Raw genomic sequence first — 20,676 nt, forward strand, 5'->3', positions numbered from 1 at the left:
ATTATCCTGTTTGATATTCCTAGATAATGAAAAAGGGCAGATGTTAGAATTTAGAGTAAAATCCTTATATATTACCTTAAATTATTTTCAATGTTCATGTGCAAATGAACCTTCACCTACCACAAATAAGGAACAAAATAAAAAGTACTAAATGGGCCTAAATTTTTAAAAGCTCCAAATCTAAATGCTAGTGGAAAAGGAATTCATGTCAGCTGAAGACCAAATTATTGCTTATTATTTTACTATTACATGTACCTGCTGGATTTGGTTTATATGTCTGGGCTTACATTATTAATTTAGTCTTGTGTGAAGTTTTCTGTAACTTAGCCAAGGTAATTTCTGAGGGGACAGTTAATGAGAAAGACAAAATGGTACAGGATATATCATTAGCATTTAGTTACCAGAGAGGCACAAACTAATCACGGCTGCGTCAGTGCTCACAATAACAGAGTTGTAATAAAGCTATCAGACGTGCCCAAAAAGGTTCTTCCTGGAAGGAGCATCTCGAAGTAGTCATTTCCTTCTAGTACATTCTTCTGTGTAAAGCACCTAATGATTTTTTTTTTTTTTCTCTTCTCGGTAAAGCACCTAATGGTGTGGATTCTCGAACTTCCTCCAGAGCAGGTTAAAGCTAAACTAAGAGCACTGTTGCTCAACATTCAAAGTCAGAGTCAAATTTGGTTCCAGGTAATTTCATATTACAGCACTCACGCTGTACCAGTAACAGATGCCAGATGAAACTGAAGATGCATGTTAAGTTTTAAAGGATGCCTCAAGGCAAATACTTCCCTTATTCCATGCAGCTAATTTCTGGTTGGCTAAGAACAGCATTAAGATCAGTCATAATATTTCCTTGTTTTCTTATTCCTTGGATGAAAAATTTCAGCACACACATTCTCAAACTTTGTATAGAATTAACTTCAGAGAGTGTCTGTTCTCATTTCAGCTGTGTATCAGAAGAGAGTCCCTGTTAAACGACTTCTCCTATCTATATACTTGTCCTGTGAGGACAGTGTACAACACTGCAAGAGACAGGAAGATCTCTTCCTGTTATTTTTGGTAAAGGTGCCATTTGGCCTGGGGTATGCCTGCTGCATACTTTTGCCTAAAAACTCAAGTTCAGGAAAACCCTAAGAAGGAAGACCCTTAAGAGAATGTTTCACTTCCTCACAGGTGTTTTAGGGTGCTTTAACACAATGGCACTCAAGCCACAGGTGAGGACGAAGTGAAGAGATTCTTAGGTCTCTAGGAAGATGGGTCCTTGGAGGCTTAGAGTCTACGCAGAAGTGAACAACCAACGGCCTTGACTATGTCCTTCAATTTGAATATGACCTTACATTGTAATTGTCAGTTGAACACTGCTGCTTACTTTGTGTCACAGACTTGACAGCAGTTGCTTGTTTTCTTGTAAATGTGCCTGGCTTTCCTTCTGGTACTTTCATACAGATCCCTGTAAGCAAAGCCCCCAGCCCCTCCCACAGACAAAACAGGGGTTGTAGTCCCATAAAACTCTCAGTCGGAAGGCTACCCCAAAATAAGCTTTATTGCAAGAAAAGTGTCATATTTGATACACAGACCTACGAAAACAAACAAAACCAAAAGCCATAAGTTTTTCCTCATAAACACTTGATTACAAATTTACACTGTTTGTTTTTTTAGTTATTAGAAAACAAAACAAAGTCCCAAACTGGATCTAACTGGTGACTAATCTTTGGTCAGCACAGGTGTGAGAGGAACAACCCAGAGCCTGCATGTGCTTTGGCCATTTCACATATGAGGTTTGGTCACTGGTCCAGGGACAGGTTCTTGGGTTGAGAAGAACGCGGGGACGTACTCTTATTAGCACATCCTGGTACAATATCTTTTTAAATGACTAAAGCAAACTAAACATCAATTCATTGTACAAACATCTTTCATACACAATAGGCTATGATAAAACGAGACATATGGTGTATAACTACAGTATTAATGAAAATTCTAAAAAAAATGGATTTAAAAAAAAACAACATATATTCCTTGGCTGTACTGCATGATTTGTTTGCACATATGGCAATCCTGAAATAGCTTGAACATAATAAATGCACCATTAATCTAAGACAGCACCAAACACTACAGAACGCCAGGTGTTCCTTTCCGAAGGAACAGCAGTTCTTCAGCTGCCTACAATACCACAAGTATGCAGCACGCCCTGGGTAAGAATGAGGTGTTGTGGGTAGCACATGTGCTTCCTTGAGGTTATGAGAAGGAAATACAGTACGGTTTGGCCTGCAACGCTACTGGTCTCACAAGCAGTCAAGGTATTTTGCTACAGTGGTTGTGCTTCATCTTCTGTTGCCTGGTGTGTCTGGTGATGTGAAATATCATCACAATGAGCTGTTCTGGCTTTGGTCTCCTTTATAAAGGATCTAATGACACATTGATTACACTGCCCGTTCAGCTCTGTGAGGCTTCCTTTAAAATAATCAGATGTGTACCAGTTGGATGACTGGCAGAAAACCAACGGAAACACCTCTTGAGTCTACTGAATTTTTTAAAAAGCACCTCTAAAAGAAATAGCTCAAATTTATAAATCTAAAGAAAAACAAGTGAGTTTCCCTTTTTGTTTACATAGTTTGTTCATTTCTCCATATATTACTGCATTAAAAATAAATAAACATCTATATTTTTTTAATTAGCAACTATAGCAAAATACCCAAAGTGTTACAGACTGCTAACAGGAAAAAAAAAAGCTCACATTATTTTTGTGCATTTAGTGCCATATGCTGATCTCTTGAATATTTAGGTTTTTTTTTTTTTTTAATATATTTTAAAGTGAAGTTATATAGAAAATACAGTAACCACGGTTGCCTCTGTACTCAAATCTTTGGCCACACCAGAGTCTAATTATCACTCCCTGTGAGGGTCAACATTCTAAAGTCTGAGACAGGGAGGAAAGAAATAAAAGTCTTTTTTTTTCCTCTTTAAAATTAGTCATTGATTTCTCAGGGGCTTCTGAAGGCTGGCTGTGCAGGGATTTGAGCCTGGAACCAAGTCTGCAAGGGGTTAATAGAGTTGAATCTGCAGCCTCATTCTGAGAGCCTCCCCGAGCTCCCCTAGGAGGTAGTCGTCCTCATTGCTGTCTTCCAGTTTCTTAAGCTCCTTTTTCTTGTAGAGAGGGATGCTAGTGATTTCCAGTGTGTGTGTGCCAGGCACGAGCTTCCTCTTGGCTGTGTGCAAGTAGCTGAGCCCATTCCTTTGGTGGATGCGGAAGATGCCATCGTCATTCCCTTGGGAGATGACATAGCGGATGTGGTTGTTGAGTGGCTCAATGGCGGGCATGAGTTCTAGGATGTGCTCCTTAGAGCCAAGGCCGGAAAGGTTGAACTTCATTTTCATGGGGCTGTCCATGTCGACGCTCTCCAGGCTGATCTGTTCAACCTGGAGAAAGAGCAGGAAACGATGTGGGAAGAGCTTCGACAGCACAGGTAGATGACCCAAAAGGAGCCTGCTGTCGGGGTACAGCCACAAGGACGATGTATCTCTGCCCCCTCCTCACTCTGCTTGTAACTTAACTGTCGGCTGGGAGAAAAGGTCAATTCCACAGAGTATGCCCTGTAAATCTTTACGACTTCTCACTCAGCCTTATCCAGGTAAAGTTACAGGTCTGGGCCTACGGGGAGCACTCACATATCAAGTTTTTTTTGTTACGTTTATGGAATATCATGCTTATTAATAATAAACAAGAGACAATTTAGGAAATGACTGTAATTTTTTTTTTTTTTTTTTTTGCCGGAGTTAAAACGAGAAGTGCAGCTGTTATCCAACAGCAGGGACTGTCCCCAGAGGGCTCTTCACTCTGAAGGCCCAGGTTGATTTTATGGTCACAAACCATGAGTGAGTGTCTTTGCTGGGAGCTGTTAGTGCAGAGGGAGGGACCTGCGGAGTCGTCAGGGCTCAGGTTTGAACCAGCTTTGGTAAAAAACCAATAGGGCACGGCCCAGATGAACCAAGTCTCCCTCAGTCAGTGGTATGGGAGGTTTAGGAATGCTATTTCAGTAAGATAGGCAAAAAAAAAAAAAAAAAATCAATGCTTTGAGTGGGCGCCTGCCAAGAACTTGAGAAAAGTGGCGCAGAAGTGCCCCCATCAGTGTGCAGACAAAATCCTGTCCCCAGAACTACGATGGGAAGGCTTTATGAGCAGAATTTCTGGATTTGTAGTTTGGGATACTTGATGAATATCTCAGTTGGCATATTTAAATATCAGTTAGACACCCCAGTCTAAGCAAGGTAAATGTAATGCTGGCCTATTTATTATTATAAAATAGAACCAGAGACTTTTTGGCTAGCGAAGTCTATCTAGTCTTACAAATAAGTTTCTGAGGCCCAGAAAACTGAAACAAATTGCCCAATTCACACAGCCAGTGAGTTGAAGACTAGGTTTTTTGATGGGGAATTCTGCAGTAACACTAACTGACAAGGATGGTACTCTCCCTGATGTCTGGGGGAAAACATCTCCAGATACCGGGTACTATTCGGAGAACACGTATGATGCTTATGCCAGGCACCATTCCAGGAGCTTCACAGTAATCACTCAATCTTCTTGTCAGCCTTCAGAGATAATTATTTTTATTCCCATTTCACAGGTGAAGAAATTGAGGTAGAGAGAGGTTAAGTAAAATGGCCCATGTAACATGGGTAGTAAGTAGGGAGGATCAGGGAACATATTCAAAATCAGGAAGTCTGTGGCCCGCCCCTTTAACCACTCTGCTAAATACTATGAACAGCAAAGACATAGCAGCAGCAGGCAATTCAGATCTTCAGCTCCTTACAAAATATAAGTTATGTGGAGATAAACTCTTTATGGGAGGAACACCTGTCTTGTAAATATTACAATAGAAGACCTAGTTGGCTTACCTACTGAAAATTAAAATCAGCCCAGTGTACTACATATGTATACAACAGAACTGGACAGATTCAAAATAATTTTGGTTTTTGAATCATTTCAAAATAATTATTTCCTAGAAGGACGTATTATTGCCTTCTGGCACAAATCAAAGAATGAAAACATATGATCTGAAACTGTGAATCTTAAAGTCTCCCAGTCCTTGTGTTTTGAGCTAAAAATGCCTCTAATTTTAATTTACTTGTCTCTGCCATAGTGTGTCCATGAATTTAGCCAATAAATTTCATGACAGTTTTAGCTTCACTGAGGCTGAAACCGACATAAAAGTTTACTGCAAAATATACGTGACTCCATATGGATAAGATCTGGTGACAAAACAAAGTGAGGTTACTCACAGCAGTGGGTTTGGGTTCATAAAGACTTCTCTTCTGTCTGCTGTCTTTCTTAGAGTAGCCGTTGATTTTGCACTCATAGCATGCTTCCGGGGACAGAGCGTTCTCTTCATCCACTTCTGCATCCACCGACAGGTACTGCCCTTTGTTAAATCCCATTCCTGAGACACAGTGGCTATTTGCAATAGGATGCAAGGTGATGTTAGACTTCATTATAATGTTGACTACTGTTTTCCAGAGGTAGAGCAGAGATTTTTCCAAAATAAGAAACCCACAAAGCAAACCCTAAGATCATAAATATAAAAACCTAATAGTCTCGGTAACTCTTTTCTTCAACACTTAATACGTGAGATTCTCCTTTATTTTGAACAGCAAATTTCTTCTAAGAGTGAGCCCCAAGTTTCCCCAATTTTCAATCCTAATTAGACTGAAGCACTATGTGTAGTTAAATCAAGAAGATAAAAGCAAAGTATGAATTTCCAAAGAGAGTGCCAGAAGTTCTTTTGATTCAAAAGCCTGAAGCCTATGTTTGCTGCTCACAACAAAGCTCTCTGCTTTACCAACTGAGATTTCTGAACTCCAATTCTGGTTAGTGAAAGAGTCAGCGAGCTGGCTCTAAATGACCCTTGTCTACACCAAGACTTTTGTTTCAAGCATTATTATGTACCCACAGTGGACATACTAGTTCACGACCCTCAGTGTCTGACTCACACACTGCTCCTTCTGAGGAGGGTGACCCTGACTGACTCCTAAACTCTTATCTTCTGTGCTGTTGAGCACTGGCTTCCTTGAAGGAAGGATGCAGGTGGCCAGCACCTCATCTGCAGCTGATAGGACTTGAGACAGCTGCACTTGGGCAAGTGCGACTAGCTGGAGGGAACCCAGCCTTGTGGAGACAGTGTCACACCAACCAGGCGCATCCTCTCTGTGCAACAAAAAACCAGATGAGCAAAGAGAGGGACAACTCCTTCCTCAGGGAGCATGGAGCTAGCACCTGCCAAAATTCACAGAAGAATCTGGGGTGAAGCCATTTCCATTTGTACCTCTTAACTCAGGTGTCTCTGACAACACGTGAGCCGCAGCATTTTTAGACAACTGCTTGTCTCTGGCCTTGAGGGAATCCAACTGAATCCACTCAGGCCATTTCAAGAGGCAAGAGAGTGATAACCTGTATACACGTTCGAGTCTTATGCTCACCACAAAGGAGGTAATCCACATGCCTTCCCATGTGCTTCTTCTTCCATGTGCTTCCTCCTCCCATTCCCTAAGTGCCCTGATCAGTGCTTCTCCCTTGTGGGCTTTTAATCACCATTCACTCCCGCCTCCCAGTGCCGGGCGGCCAGGCGGCCTGAACACGGGGAGGGCAGCCTGAGCTGGACCACGCTCGCCTTCCTGTGTGCGGGGAGGCGGAGGGCCTTACCCCTGTCCCACTCTGTAGTAGCCAGGTGGGCAGCCGCAGAGGTAGCCCCCTTCCGTGTTGGAGCAGCCGTAATTGCACGGGTTCTTGGAAGACGAGCACTCGTTCACGTCGTGGCAGGCACTGGAGAACTGGTCGAAGGAGAACCCAGAGGGGCAGGCGCACTTGTAGCTCCCCAGGGTGTTGTAGCAGGAAGCAGAGCCACAGGCATTTGGATTGGAGCACTCATTCTCATCTATGAACATAAAGCAAGAGACTCTTACAAGGGGTAGGGGCAGTGGGGCAAAGAAGAGCCTGAGTTTCAAAGTACCTATGATTTTCCAGGGGAAATAGCTCTAGAGCTGTATTTTTAAAATGTTTACCCTGATGGTCGATTTGCAAAGCCTATGAAATTTTAAAAGACACAACAAGACCCAACAAATCCCCCTAAATTATGACTTAAACAAAACCTTGCCCCGCCCTTTTATATTCTGTTTGTACTAGGTTTTTCTGAATACCCTGGCAGCCTCTGGGGACAGATATTTGCAGTTTGACTACTGAAGAACTCTTCTGTTCTCTTATCAGAGGGTTACTTCAAAAGCCTATACTTCAGACAGATTTCACAGAGACAGAAAGCAGATTACTAGCTGCCAGGAGCTGCAGGGAGGGAGAAATGGAGAATGACTTCTAATGGGTATGGGGTTTCTTTCTGGGGGGATGAAGATATTGTGGTGTTGATGTTTGCACACTGCTGTGAGAATATACTAAAAACCACTGAACTGTACATTTTAAAAGGTGAATTTTATGATATGTGAATTACATGTCAATTTTTTAAAAGCCTCTATTTATATCTGTATTTTTATCCATTCTCCCAGCAATTCCCAAAGCCTTCACTATATATGGAAAGAAAAACAGATAAAAAATTTAAATACCTTAAATGAACATTATTTAATTGAAACTTCTGAACCAATAACCTCGTACACTTTTAACACTTGAGAATGCATCAAATGCAGACTTTGCCTTCTGACATAGGTTTGCACCAAGCCATCAGCTGACATAGGTTTTACTAGTTTAATGACTCACATTATACCATAAATGCCTGACAGCAAGATAATTACAGGTTGATACTTTCAGCTGCTCTCATCATTTTTACAAATTCAAAGCTTGATTGTGCTTTTAACTTTGGAGACGACAATTTTGCTCTTAACTATCTGGTTGATACCTATCTTGTGGCTTGACCCCTGTGGGCTTTATTATAATCCAAAAGTCACCCTGGGCACCAGTCACATTTGGTCCATGGAATTCTTTCAAATTCTCGTGACTGCACTGAAGCATAGTGTGTCTGTTTACCTAATACCTGACAAGTCTATGTTTCAGCCCATGTGGGGAAACAGGCCCATTTGCAATTAGGTGTACCCTTGGGACACAGCAGCTAGAGGGAAGTGCTTATCTGCAGAAGCTCAGTGAGATTACGGAAGGTGCAGATGCAGTCTCAGTGAAGAGGCCTCTCACACAGGAAATTAAACTTCATTAACTATGGCACAGAGGTTATTGAGAGGGCCGATGTTATTAGGCACATTTCTGTATCGTGATTATAGTTTCAGAATTAAACCAAACTGCCAAATGTAGAATTCCTAATTACTGGATATGAAATGTGCTATGATTACCTAATATGTACAAATTCTTAGCCTTCATTTCATGGGGAGAAAGTATATGAATAAATTCTTAATAACCAGGCTACCTATGACATAAATATAACTATTTTATTTCTACATACGGAAGACTTAGAATTCTGCCTCAAAGGCTCATCTGCTTTTATAATTAAATCTGACATTTATATGTGGTGTTTCTCTCCTAATGGAGAATGTGAGTTAGGTTATAATTTAACAAAATGACCCTGCTATGAATATAGTATTCGACACTGTGTTAGGTAGAATAATTACCAGGCAAAACCAATTAGTTGAATAAATTGCTTTTAAACATACCACTGACAAGAACATTTTTAAATAGGTAAAATTTTTGGAAGCACCAGGATAGACTTCACATTTATATGCTATAACCGTACATCACAGCATAATTCTATAGGCTTAGGTAATCTGACTTTGAAAATATGTTCCTGTTTGGGACCTACTTTGAGCTGACTCAAGCCTCGCTAAACCATGTTCAAGTTATTTTGAAAAGGACATACAAGGAACTAGAAGTTGCTGACACCACATAACCCAAAGCTTCATATACTAAGAAGTAATCATATGCAAATGTTAATAATATTCCCTTATTTTCAATTTGGAATAATAGTCCTGCTTGCATATATTTGAGAATGTTACCTAAATCTGTACAATCTACGTACCAGAATGTTATAAATGTTCTGTGGTAACTGGCTGGAAACTTCTGAAAGTATTCATTTGAATTAAAAACTTTTTTCAATATTAACACGTACAAGAACTGTCCTTTTTCTTAAATTGGTAGTAGTATTAACAACATTGTAGGTTTACAATTTAATATTACTTAGGTTATCTGATACACTAATATTTGTGTCTTTTTACAAGGGGACCCCACTTAAATCTGTCTGAAATACTTCATACTATATTCCCCCCTCAATCATATGAATAACTGAAGGTATTCATACCCATAGTGACAGATAAAAATGATTTGTGGCCTTTCGATTTGCATTTTGTTATAATGCTTGTTATTTTGCTAACTTGTTGCTTTTATTAGTTCCCAATGGGTTGTTTAATTCTCTTACTGCCATATATTTGAGTTAAAATTCCAACTGTGTTCTGTGGGTTCAAGGCAAGAAAGTCAGCAATTTTATTAGAGACCAGCTGGACTGCTCAACCCTGCACAGAAGAACCTCGAATCTTTCAAATTAAACCCCTGCTTCATCTTACTTACCAGGGGCCTGCTGCTTACAGAGGCTCATTTTAGCAGAGCAAGCTAACAAATTAATTCTTGCAGTTGGGGATATCTGCTTATGTATCTTTAGCTTTGAACTCATCTTTGAAACCACTTATCCCTCTGCCCACGGGGGTCTCTCCTGACTACAAGGCACACTGGCCTCTGGCTGGACTCCAGTGTGAGCTGCTCTGGGGTGACTGCCTTGCTTAAGTGCCTATTCCAAGGATCCCACCAAGAAGAACTGGGATACACCACATAGCCCTGACTTTAAGTCAGACCAAATTCAGTGAAAACCTGTGTGGCTATTTTCACACTAAATGCTTACAGACAGAAACTCCAGGAAACTTAAAAACTTAGAAATTGAGTTGATACTCCATACATGTTCCTATTTCCACTTATGATCACTTTAAAAACAAGAATTTTAGTTAAGCTGACACGTGTGAAATATTAGAGGATCATTCTTTTGCTTTAAGTTCTGTAGAATTAACCAAGAAGCCTGTGGTATTAACCAAATAGAGGGTTGGGCCTCATATTTTATAAACAACACAATAAAATCGTTTCACACTGTTTTAACAGCTATCTAAAAAAGTACCATTCCCTATGTTCTGAAGAGTGTGCCTACACTCTAAACATCTCTGTTTATGAATCAATAAATCAGGGCATAACAACTTCTGTGACATTTTTTTTTCTATGAAGAGAAAAGAAGTAAACTAAACTTATGAAGTTATTTTGATTGACTGCCTAACTCATCATTTTGATAATCCTTTCAAATTCTGTCCTTAACTCCTAGATCATTAGTGGTTTTTGCATTTCCCCCACGAGCGTCTATTTGTGGTGTGGCTAAGCATCTGTCTTTACCCTGGCACAAGGCCACAGCAGACCTGCGATGACTTTCAGAGCTGCTTTCCCTCCTTTGAAATTTGTCTTGATTTTCTCAATTCACTAAACTGCCATTAGAAATTTCTTTTGAGAAGATCACCAAGGATAAAATCAGGTTAATTTATTTAGTGGATTGCTCACAGTAAAATATTTGAAATACACATGGGGTAATTTAAACGACTACAGAGAAACAGGAAGTACCCCGCTGTTTCTCAGCAGGACCACTGTTCCCCTTTCTGTTCTGCTGTGCCAGCATCCAATGTCACACTGTGTTGGGTGGTGCCTCTATGAAGGGCATTCAAATGGAGCCAAGAAATTAGGCATATGCTAACTAAGTTAGCCAGCTATTCAAGTAGAGAGTAATGTTCCCTTTGATCAATCTCTCCTTAAAAGGAGAATTTCCATGACTCTATCAAGTGCAAGAAAGGGAGCTGAGTGCCTACGGATTTTATTTTATAAACACTTTTGGATGGAGTTTTCAAGAGAATTTGCTGTAACTAGGTACTTTTTCTACCTTAAAATCCTTTAGCCCCTTCATTAAATATGTGACTGGAGAGCACAGATGAATGGTGCTCATTAAGTTGATCTGAATCCCTTTAGATTTATATGAGGGGGATGGATGGGCAATCCTTCAACCCCAAATCAAAAGATACTAAATGATGATTCTTGACACCATCTTCAGAAACTTAGAATTACACCTAGCAGAAAATTAAAATTATGAGAGCTCTAGTTGAGTTACCGTTTAGGTACTTAACATTTTTATTATGTACATTTTCAAATACACACATGTACAGAGACTAGTTTAATGGATCCCCATGCATCAGTCCTAAGTACTGGTTTTTAGGCTCTAGGGTTTAAAGGCTACACTGAAATGCCAGTCTTTATTGTTCGTTCGTTTTACTCAAAGATACTTTAAGGTGAGAAAGGCAGATGCTGTGTAACAAGCGAGCGCTCACCGACACACTGATTCCACTGGTAATGCTGAATATACCCCTGAGGGCAGCCACACCTGTAGCCTCCCAGGATGTTCTGGCAGCCATGCTGGCACCTATGGTTTCCATCACATTCATCAACATCTGCAAAAACAATCCCGGCAAGATCTTTATGTAACCTTTCTTCTACTATTCTTAAATGAACTCCAAACACAGCCTGGGGTAACTACTATCACAGGAACAAACAAACAAGACATACTGAGGGGCTGTGATTTTTCCAAGTCACATGGTTATTAATCAGTGGTGGTGCAGAGAACGGTTCTGAGATAAGAAACCACATCATTCTTATGCTATCCACCAGCCATGCCACGTCAGTGCTCTAAATAACAACTTAATGTCAGCAAATCAACCATAGCAACCACAAATGTTGTGCATTTTGGATGGATTGACTATATACGGTATGATTTATTTGGTAAATGATATAAATATATTTGCATTATATATTCCAGTAGGTTCAAAAGTGATTGACATGTAATCCTCAGTTTTGGGAAGATACAAGCACTACAGAAATACCTAAAAAGTATAATGGTTTGCACACAAAAAATTTTATTACCATTCAAGATTAATTAGATGCAAATTTAAAGTATTCTAAATATGTTATTTTTAGACACGATATAGTATTATGACACATATGGAATAATTTCTTTGTTCAGACATGCATACTCTCCTGGAATGACAACTGAGGCTTTGAAACCTACCCATAAAAAGTGAAATGAAATTGGCATGTCTGATGTATGCGTAACAAATTTATATGGATAATTAATAAATGATATCTTATGTGGATGGTTACAAGCCAAACTCACACATGGCAAGCAGCTGTATGTTCAGAATACTTTCAAAGTCTCAATGACTTCGAATACAAAATATTAAAATAGAAAATTTTTAAATTGAATTTTTCTTGGCGGAAAATTAGATACATACAAAAGTCCTATAATTCTTAGGGTATATTAAAAACTTTGAGTAATTCTTAAGTATATTAACAATTTTGAATATATTTCTAGAATTCAAAATCATATATTTCTAAGAATAATTAATTAAAGGGTGACTAATATCAATAAAGACATAAATTACAATTGTATATAAAAATATAAAGGGGATGTATATGCTCTCAGACTCTCTGGCATGAGCATTTTGTAAAAGCTACCAATCCTAGTACATTTGTCTCATACGCTAGCACTTGCAATGGAAATACTGAAGAACAATATAATATTTTATTGACCACAGGCAAATTCTTATTTTATTCCCACTTAAATGTTCCCTTGGACTTAATAGGAAATACCTATTGTGACAGAGACTTTATAGGAAATGCCCTTTGTAGAAAAGAGAGTGAATCAGGAGTCTCAGACCAAATAAAATCGCCATCAGTTTTCCCCAGAGCTTTCTGTACATTTTTTCCTTTCTCTATAATTCGTTCTTTGTCTTACACGTAACATTTACACATTCAAGTATCATGGAACAGACATCCAATTTTTTTCTGGTCTACTCATACACTACTGTAAACTAAATTAGGTACAGAATCCTTTTTCAGTTCAATTCTTTTTTAGATCAGTAATTAGGTAAACAGTTACTTTAGAAGCCAATGTGTACTCACAGAATTTTTGTTTCATCACATTTAGGTTTTCCTCTGTCCCCAAAATGATACATGAAAATTTATGAACAAAAAAATCAATTTCTGGGTTTTATTTTGTGAATTTTTTTTTCTTTTGAGATGATCTCAATTGCTCATTGAGTGGCTTGGAAGTTAAAAGAAAACAGTTTGCTGTATTAGAATAAGAATATTTGAGCAAATAAACTCACCTTCACAGTTCAGTCCCGTGGCATCAAGAGAGAACCCTCTTTGGCATTCGCAGCTGAAACTTCCAGGGGTGTTTTGACAGATTCCTTTTGCTCCACAAAGTGAAGGCTGAGACCCACATTCATTGTTGTCTAGCAAAGCACAAAGTGGGAGAGCGTCAAGCTTCCCAATTATTATATGACTCAAATTTTACTACATGAAGTAAAAAGTGAAGTATGAAAGCCTAAGTTTCATGATGTGAAAACAGAACTTTAGGGAAATGTATACCATTATTCATGGTCATGTTAAAGGCAAAAATGGTCAGAAAAAATATATTTCAAGAGATTTGAAATTAGAGCATATTTTGGGTCAATTGAGGACATGGTTTTCGATAGTACAGACTGAAAGTCTCTTAACCTGTGTGTCTTCTAACATAAAAAAAAAAAAACCCAGCATGTTCATTAGCATGTTCTAAATTATAGTGAGCCTTTAATCATATTTTATCTGAACACACATGGTTATATTTAGAATGCAATATAAAGGCATTGCCTGGAATACACCTCGTGTGCATGTGCTTGGACTATACAGGATTTTTTTCCTTTGGATATTGTTCTAGTGAAAAAATATATATATTATTAACAACATTTTTAGACCACTAATTATGAGGGCTTGGTTTTAATGTAAATACTGAGCCATTATTCTACCATTTTTTAAGTACAGTTTTAGGCTTCTACTAAAAGTTTGCAAAATTTCCCTTTTGTCAAAGTTTTGTCTTACCAATACAAGCAGTGTGATGCTGTGTGAAACCAGGTGGACATTTACAGGTAAAACCTCCCAGAGTGTTGACACAGAGGAACTGGCAGTTGTGCTGTTTGGTCTGACATTCATCAAGGTCTGCAATGAAAGAGAAGCCTATGAAAATTGGAGCAGAGTTATCTGGCTTTGCCTCCTTTCTCATGAAGCCACCAGGAGTACTTTGTCTAGATTTTTGCTGGAAGCTTTGTAGATATCCATATGCATATGGCAAGGAGTTTCTTTTCGCATACTTAAGCAGCATAAATATTACGGGCTACAATGATAGGATGGCTAAGGTGATACATACATACAAAGTTTTCTTAAAATAAAAAACTGAAAGGATGAATCATAGTGGTGTTCGTGAACTGTTCTCAAAACTAATATCCAAAGGTTATAATTCTTGTATTTAATGCACAGTTTAGTACATGGCTGGTCACTTAGTTCTATTAAAGAAGGGATTAAACAAAAATAAAACAGAATCTGAAAATTGATGAAGGTCTTAACACAAACACTGAGTCAGGTTCTCAGGATCCAAATGAAAACACCATCATAAATACCAGAAGAAGCAAAAACACAGCATCTATGATTCTAGTCATAAATGGAACTAGTATTTGAAGTATGCTGATAGAAAACTCAAAATCTGATTTTGGTTGGATTGGAACTTAGTATGGGAAAATACATTTAAATAAATTCACAGAGCAATGTAAGATGCAGACAAGACTAATTATTTTAAAGCTTAAAACACACACACAGTTGCACTCAAATAAAAATAACTATAAACAACGTGCAAAATTAAATTGACTCATAATGTTTCACTAAGTAGAGCCAAGAGAATAATATTGCTTCCTATTATTTTATTCTATTTGTTTTTTGGTATTTCTTGGAAATAAAACTTCATCTTCTTGAGAATAAACTGTATTTCAAAAATTTAATCAGACAGGAATTTCCTCAGTCCATTATTTTCATACCGATGAGGTTTACTATAAAATTGAACGTATGAGTATAGTATTGAAGCTCTTTTAATTATCTAACTTAGTTTGATAATTACTACTATACTATGTAAGTAAAAATTTAAATTTACCTATTCATTTTCAATCTTCTGCAGTAAACGTGTAATAAAGATAGTTTAGAGAAATGAAATCTCAGATAAGCAACAAAATAAATATTATTTTAGTTGTTCAATCTCTTCCTTCACCATAGCTTTTTGTATTATTTAATTTATTTTTCAGTTTGTGTGGTTTGCTGTAAGAAGCAAACAACTGTAACCCAGGTTTTAATTCTCTCTGCCTCCTGGCATGTGTCCTTTGGTAGAATTTTCTATGAATCATAAAATGGTCACTAGGAAGATGTGCTTTAGTGAAGGTGAGACACACAGTATCATCCCTGATTAGCTGACTTTGAATCTGAAAAAAGAGAGGGTCACAAATGCAGTCTCTTCACTCACCTTTGCACGTCTTTCCGTCCTCCTGTAGGACATAGCCCCGAGGACAGGAGCACTGGTAACTCCCCTCGGTGTTCTTGCAGATGAAGTTGCAGGGTTTTGGGGACTGCGAACACTCATCAAGATCTAAGCAAAAGTGATGTGAGGATTAAATTATTGGTTAGAAGGAAAAACCAGTCCCTTTCCTCCCTCCATATTCTCACTTCATCTTGTTCTTTTCCTCTTCAACTTAAAATGGAAAATAGAAACGAGGCACAGAACAATTTTCTCTAAAGTAATTTACTGGTTTACTCTGTCGAGCGTGTCTTGGGCAAATATTATAACATCCGGAACAACTGTCTGGGTTCAAAAAAATACACTAGATTTTTTTTAGATTGGTGTACTTTGGTTTACAGCTTGAGAATCATAGACTTAAAGGCTAGAGTTTCTTTCCTTTGACACGTGGATGTGGCAGAAATTCTCAAACTCTCTTAGCTGACACTCCCCTAAGAATCTTTCGGCATCACAGACTGTGCTGGAAGTCTTCCACTTCCCCCTTCAGATGCAGTCCTCACCCTGGTCCACCCTGCTCTCGGGCCCAGGAGGCTGAACTGCACAGACACCATTAGCAGGCTCTCCTGCCCTCTGTCTTCAGGCTGGTCCTTAATTCCTCAATTCCCTCCTCGCAAGATGGGATCAGAGGTCACAGATGCTCTCAAGGCAGGTCTCTGGGCAAAACTTCCTCCCTCTTCTAAGTTTCAATCTTTCCCTCTGTCTTTGGCCCAGAGGTGGTACAGCCCCAGCGCTCAGCATTATCCCTTGTAGTTTCTGCCCACTCTGCCCACACCTTTATGTACTGTCTCTTTGTCAAAAACAAGTCTCCGTAAACTGTCCTCATTTGAATATGCCACCTTCTTTCTGCTAGGACTCTGATAGCAAATCATCTCCATTTCCCCCATAAAACACATTGATTGATGCCCACAGAATGCTAAAAGCTCATGATTGATAGCCTAGTCGCTATCACTCTCTTGCCCAAACAAGTGGGTTGAATGTTTACTAAGATTTAGTTTGGTTTTTCTTAACCTTTTCATGCCAGGTGTGCTTGTTATTAAAACAAGTTGATGTAAGTTGATGAAATATGAAGGAGAAAAGTTTTTTTTCTTTAATGAAAACTAAATGCTTTGGAAAGACTCAGAAAGGCAAGCTACCAACCCCCTCCAATTGTCACAGAATGGTGTCGATGAGACAATAAAATAAATTAGAAAAAGAGATTGTAAAAATGTAGAAGGTCTCTATACTGAGACTGCTTTGCAACTGGAAATTTTAGATGATGCTTAATTGGTATATTTTATGCAAAAAAACCACAATGAGAAACAAGCAAAAAGCACTCTCTCCATATGCAAACACACAATTTCACAATCAAAAGTCCTATTCTTTCATTAAAAGAATGACAAACAAATGTGCCTTTATACATTTTAAATTAAACATAAAATGTTGAAAATATATTTTTAATAATTTCTATGTTTCCCTAATTGCACAGATTTTTTGATGAATTGAACAGTTCTGTGTCTCACATTGCTAGACAAGGCCTTGGACAACTCCTATGATATTAAGAACCACATTACTGAAAGGAATGGCATCTTTTTAACAAAATGTACACTCCAAAGCTCCATAATAAAGATACTCTAGTGACAGTAAATGACATGTAGGAAACAACCACCCAGATGCAGAGACGCCTCGCCTCGCCTTACCTACACACGAGGTTCCGCTGATGTCCGTGGTGTAGCCAACCTTGCAGAAGCATCGGAAGGAGCCCATGGTATTGATGCACTGACCATTGGTGCAGAGATTTGGCATAACTTTGCATTCATCAATATCTGTGCGCCAAAAACCCCAAGGCAAAAACAAATGTAAGTTAATACAGAAGCAAGAATAAAACTGGTTAGAAACTAAGAGAAATTAAGGAATTGACAGATCACTAAGAACCAACATTCGTAATTGTGCTGGTGTACCTTTTCATCATTCAGTCCAGTGGCAACATGGAAGGGAGAGAAGAAAAAGAATCTGAAGTGATAGGAAGAGGTAAACAAAAGGAAGGCTATGTTGAAAGCCCCATTGAAGTCTACTCGTTCTGCAATCTAAGTATGAATTATTTTTTGGGAATCTAGAAAGCTACCCCTCTGAAGTTCAACTAATTTGGAATTTGTGATAGTATACCATGGATTGGCTTTAAATTCACACTTGCATTAGACTGAAGAAAGGGTTTCATTAGCAAAGTAATCAAGCACAGGGTTGAGAATCTGTATAGTAATAGAGGAAAATGATATTTTTAGGACATTAGTATACTGATTGTACCACAAAAATGGAAACTACTAATCATTTATGAGACTTGCTGGTTTGTAAATATGTTGCAAACAGAATGGGTTCCTGCATACACTCAAACATGCGTTACACACAAACAAACAAGCAACCTTTATTTAAATGAAGCAAGTATAGTTCAGGGGTTAAACATGGCTTTTGGGGTTAGACAGATATGTTCCATTCCTTGGTCCACCCCTTAAAAAGGCTGTGACCTTGGGAAAATGATTTATCGTTTAAGCTTTGTGCTTCAGTTTCTATCTGTTAAAATAGGAATAATAATAGAGTCTGCCTTTTAGATTTGATATGAAGATTATACCTTTTAAAGTCTCTGAAGCATTAGCGAAAAGCATATACAACCACAACATACTCACACATATTTTAGCTATTATTTTACCTCCTTCAAATTAATCTGAATTAATGTTCACTGTGTTAATAATATGCATGCATTTCCTCAACTCCTTACCTCTTCCATCAGTGGTATATCCTGGGCCATGAGGACATATTTTTTTGTACTGGGCAGTTCCAGGAAGTGGGCAGAGCTCACACTGGTGACCCCAGCCTCGCCCCCCATCGCAGCAGCATTCTGACTTTGTGACAAGGTTACGGCTGCTGGATGCCATCTGACACATGGTCTGCAATACCTCTGCAAAGCAGAGTCCCTGTCGATTGTCTGAAATGACAATGTAGTTAATAGGCATCAATGTCAAGGAACTGACACCTTGGTCTTCAAATTAAATAGGACAATCAATGTTCTCCTTAGAAATACTTTCTTAAAAGCTAAATATTCTTTTAAGACAATGTTTAAGACAATGATTAGAAAGTTTTGTTGGAGATTAATTTCACAGAGTGTTCTTTCACTAAACACAGTTTATTAAATTTAATAATAAGTGATACTATACTTAAGAAATAGATTTGGGATTTTTCTTTTTTTTTTTCATCTGCAGCTAAGTGATAGTAAACTACCATTCCTGTAGAATCCAGGTAAAAGGAAAATCAAAGAAAATTACTTCCCTTTAAATAAGCAAATGAGCAACAGGATTTGTTTTTGAAAAGCAAATTCTAGACTATGTTATAATTTTGGTACATATTCAATCTAATCTCCTGTATTTTAGACATCTAAAAGACTGTTCAAACACTGGATTAAGTAGTTTTTTAATTATAAATAAAGGGATTTCACTGATATAAGTAGGCAAAGAGATCTTTTATGTGGTTTTAAGAACCATCCTAATGAACTGTTAATAATGTGAACAGAAAAGAACACTTTTTCTGTAGGTTATCTTTTCTATTTCCAAAAAGGTCTAGATTTAAGACAACAATAGCCAATTTCTTGACTAATAATTTCCTAGGATTTGAAGCAGATGACAGCATTTTGAGAACAATCTGATGTAGTTGAAATGTTCTATTTTTGCACCAAATCCAGTGATGAGTGCTATTTCTCTTTGTTTGCCTTAAATTTTACTACTCCATACTTTTACACCTGCTCATAATTAACTAAAATGGTTTATGATGTATGCATGTTATCATTAAAATGTCTGAGACTTATATTTTCCACAAGAAAATATTTTGTAAAACATTTTCCTGTACCATAAAATAAAAATCAACTTTCATTGCATTTTTGAAATGTGGCATTTTCTTTCATGTCATTAATACAGCAAAGCTTACCTTACATAGCAAATATTTTCTTTTGGAATTAAATCATCCCCTGATGTAAGTTTTACTAAAGTCACATTTTCCATAGAGCTTAATTGATCTTAATTTTGGAAAGACCATTTAAGATGGTTATTTACATTAAGCACAGATGTAGGTACAACGCATACATATACAAATACGTCATTTTAATAGATGTCTACCTTTAAGGAAGAGGTACGTGGATTACTCAGATTGGGGAATCTGTTTAGCAGACAAGGATACATATGTAGAACTCTTCTGCAATGATGTCACAAAACAGATGTTTTATTTACCAAGTAAAATATACTCGTTTATCAACTTACCAAGGCATTCAGTGCCTGAAGAGCTTGACTGAAAGCCTTCATTACACTCGCACCTATAGCTCCCAATAGTGTTAACGCAACGCCCATTTTCACAGATTCCTGGCTTGGTCCTGCATTCATTTTCATCTTTAGAAAAACAAATAATGTGAATCATGAGTAGACTATAAAATTGTAATTTACAAATTTATCTTCTAATGGGTTATATCATATTTAAAACTTCCTCACCAAAATACTAATATGATAGAATACTAACTTATTTTTAAATTTACCTCATCCTTCCAAGATGGGTTCTTTGTTAACAAAGTGTTTTTTTCCCTTTCTTTCTTTTCCTCTTCCTCTTTTCGGGGGAGAGGTGATATGTGATGGAGAATTAGAAAATTGGCCTCCAAAAGGGATTACTGACAAGGAGAGAAAGAACTTTGGGGAAGAGGATGCCAATTTATGTGATATGAGAGAGAGGCTCAGGGCAGGGGAGGGGGGTAGGTGTTAGGGAGAGGTGGAGAGTAGGGTAAAAGTGCACTTAGGCCACGGATAAAGGACAAGTTCCTCGACTGACTTTGAGTAAAATCACAGGAGCGGAGCAGTGTGTTAAGGGCAGCTAATGGAAGAAGGAATTTAGGTCGTAGTGCTCTTTTGGTTGGTGATAAATAAATAAATATATTAGAGCAAAACTGTTTTATTAAAATCCCTATATACTTACTTATTGTGTTTATTTGATATTTTGTAAATTTTGTTTGAGGTATTTTTCAAATCAATTGTTGTCAGAAGCATGAGAACACATGACAATTAAATCCTTCTGATTAATTGCTCCTTTCATGTCTATACTTTTCAGTCTTCAATCTGTTAATATTTACTTTGCATGTGCTTGCTTTTTATTAGCATTTGCCTTGAATATCTTG

At 37.9% G+C, this 20,676-nt stretch overlaps 1 protein-coding gene across 1 annotated transcript in view; it reads right to left on the reverse strand.

The window, feature by feature from the left end:
- Window positions 1-2,770: 2,770 nt before the first annotated feature.
- FBN2 (fibrillin 2) overlaps window positions 2,771-20,676 on the reverse strand; it is a 223,821-nt gene continuing 205,915 nt past the window's right edge. The window contains 10 exon segments of the mRNA XM_036848958.1: window positions 2,771-3,417; window positions 5,278-5,449; window positions 6,695-6,926; window positions 11,401-11,520; window positions 13,234-13,362; window positions 13,988-14,104; window positions 15,450-15,572; window positions 17,177-17,302; window positions 18,250-18,456; window positions 19,778-19,903. Coding sequence (XP_036704853.1) covers window positions 3,043-3,417; window positions 5,278-5,449; window positions 6,695-6,926; window positions 11,401-11,520; window positions 13,234-13,362; window positions 13,988-14,104; window positions 15,450-15,572; window positions 17,177-17,302; window positions 18,250-18,456; window positions 19,778-19,903 — 1,727 coding nt within the window. The 3' untranslated portion in view covers window positions 2,771-3,042.

The sequence above is a fragment of the Balaenoptera musculus genome, chromosome 3 (assembly GCF_009873245.2).
Source record: "Balaenoptera musculus isolate JJ_BM4_2016_0621 chromosome 3, mBalMus1.pri.v3, whole genome shotgun sequence".
Taxonomy (NCBI): domain Eukaryota; kingdom Metazoa; phylum Chordata; class Mammalia; order Artiodactyla; family Balaenopteridae; genus Balaenoptera; species Balaenoptera musculus.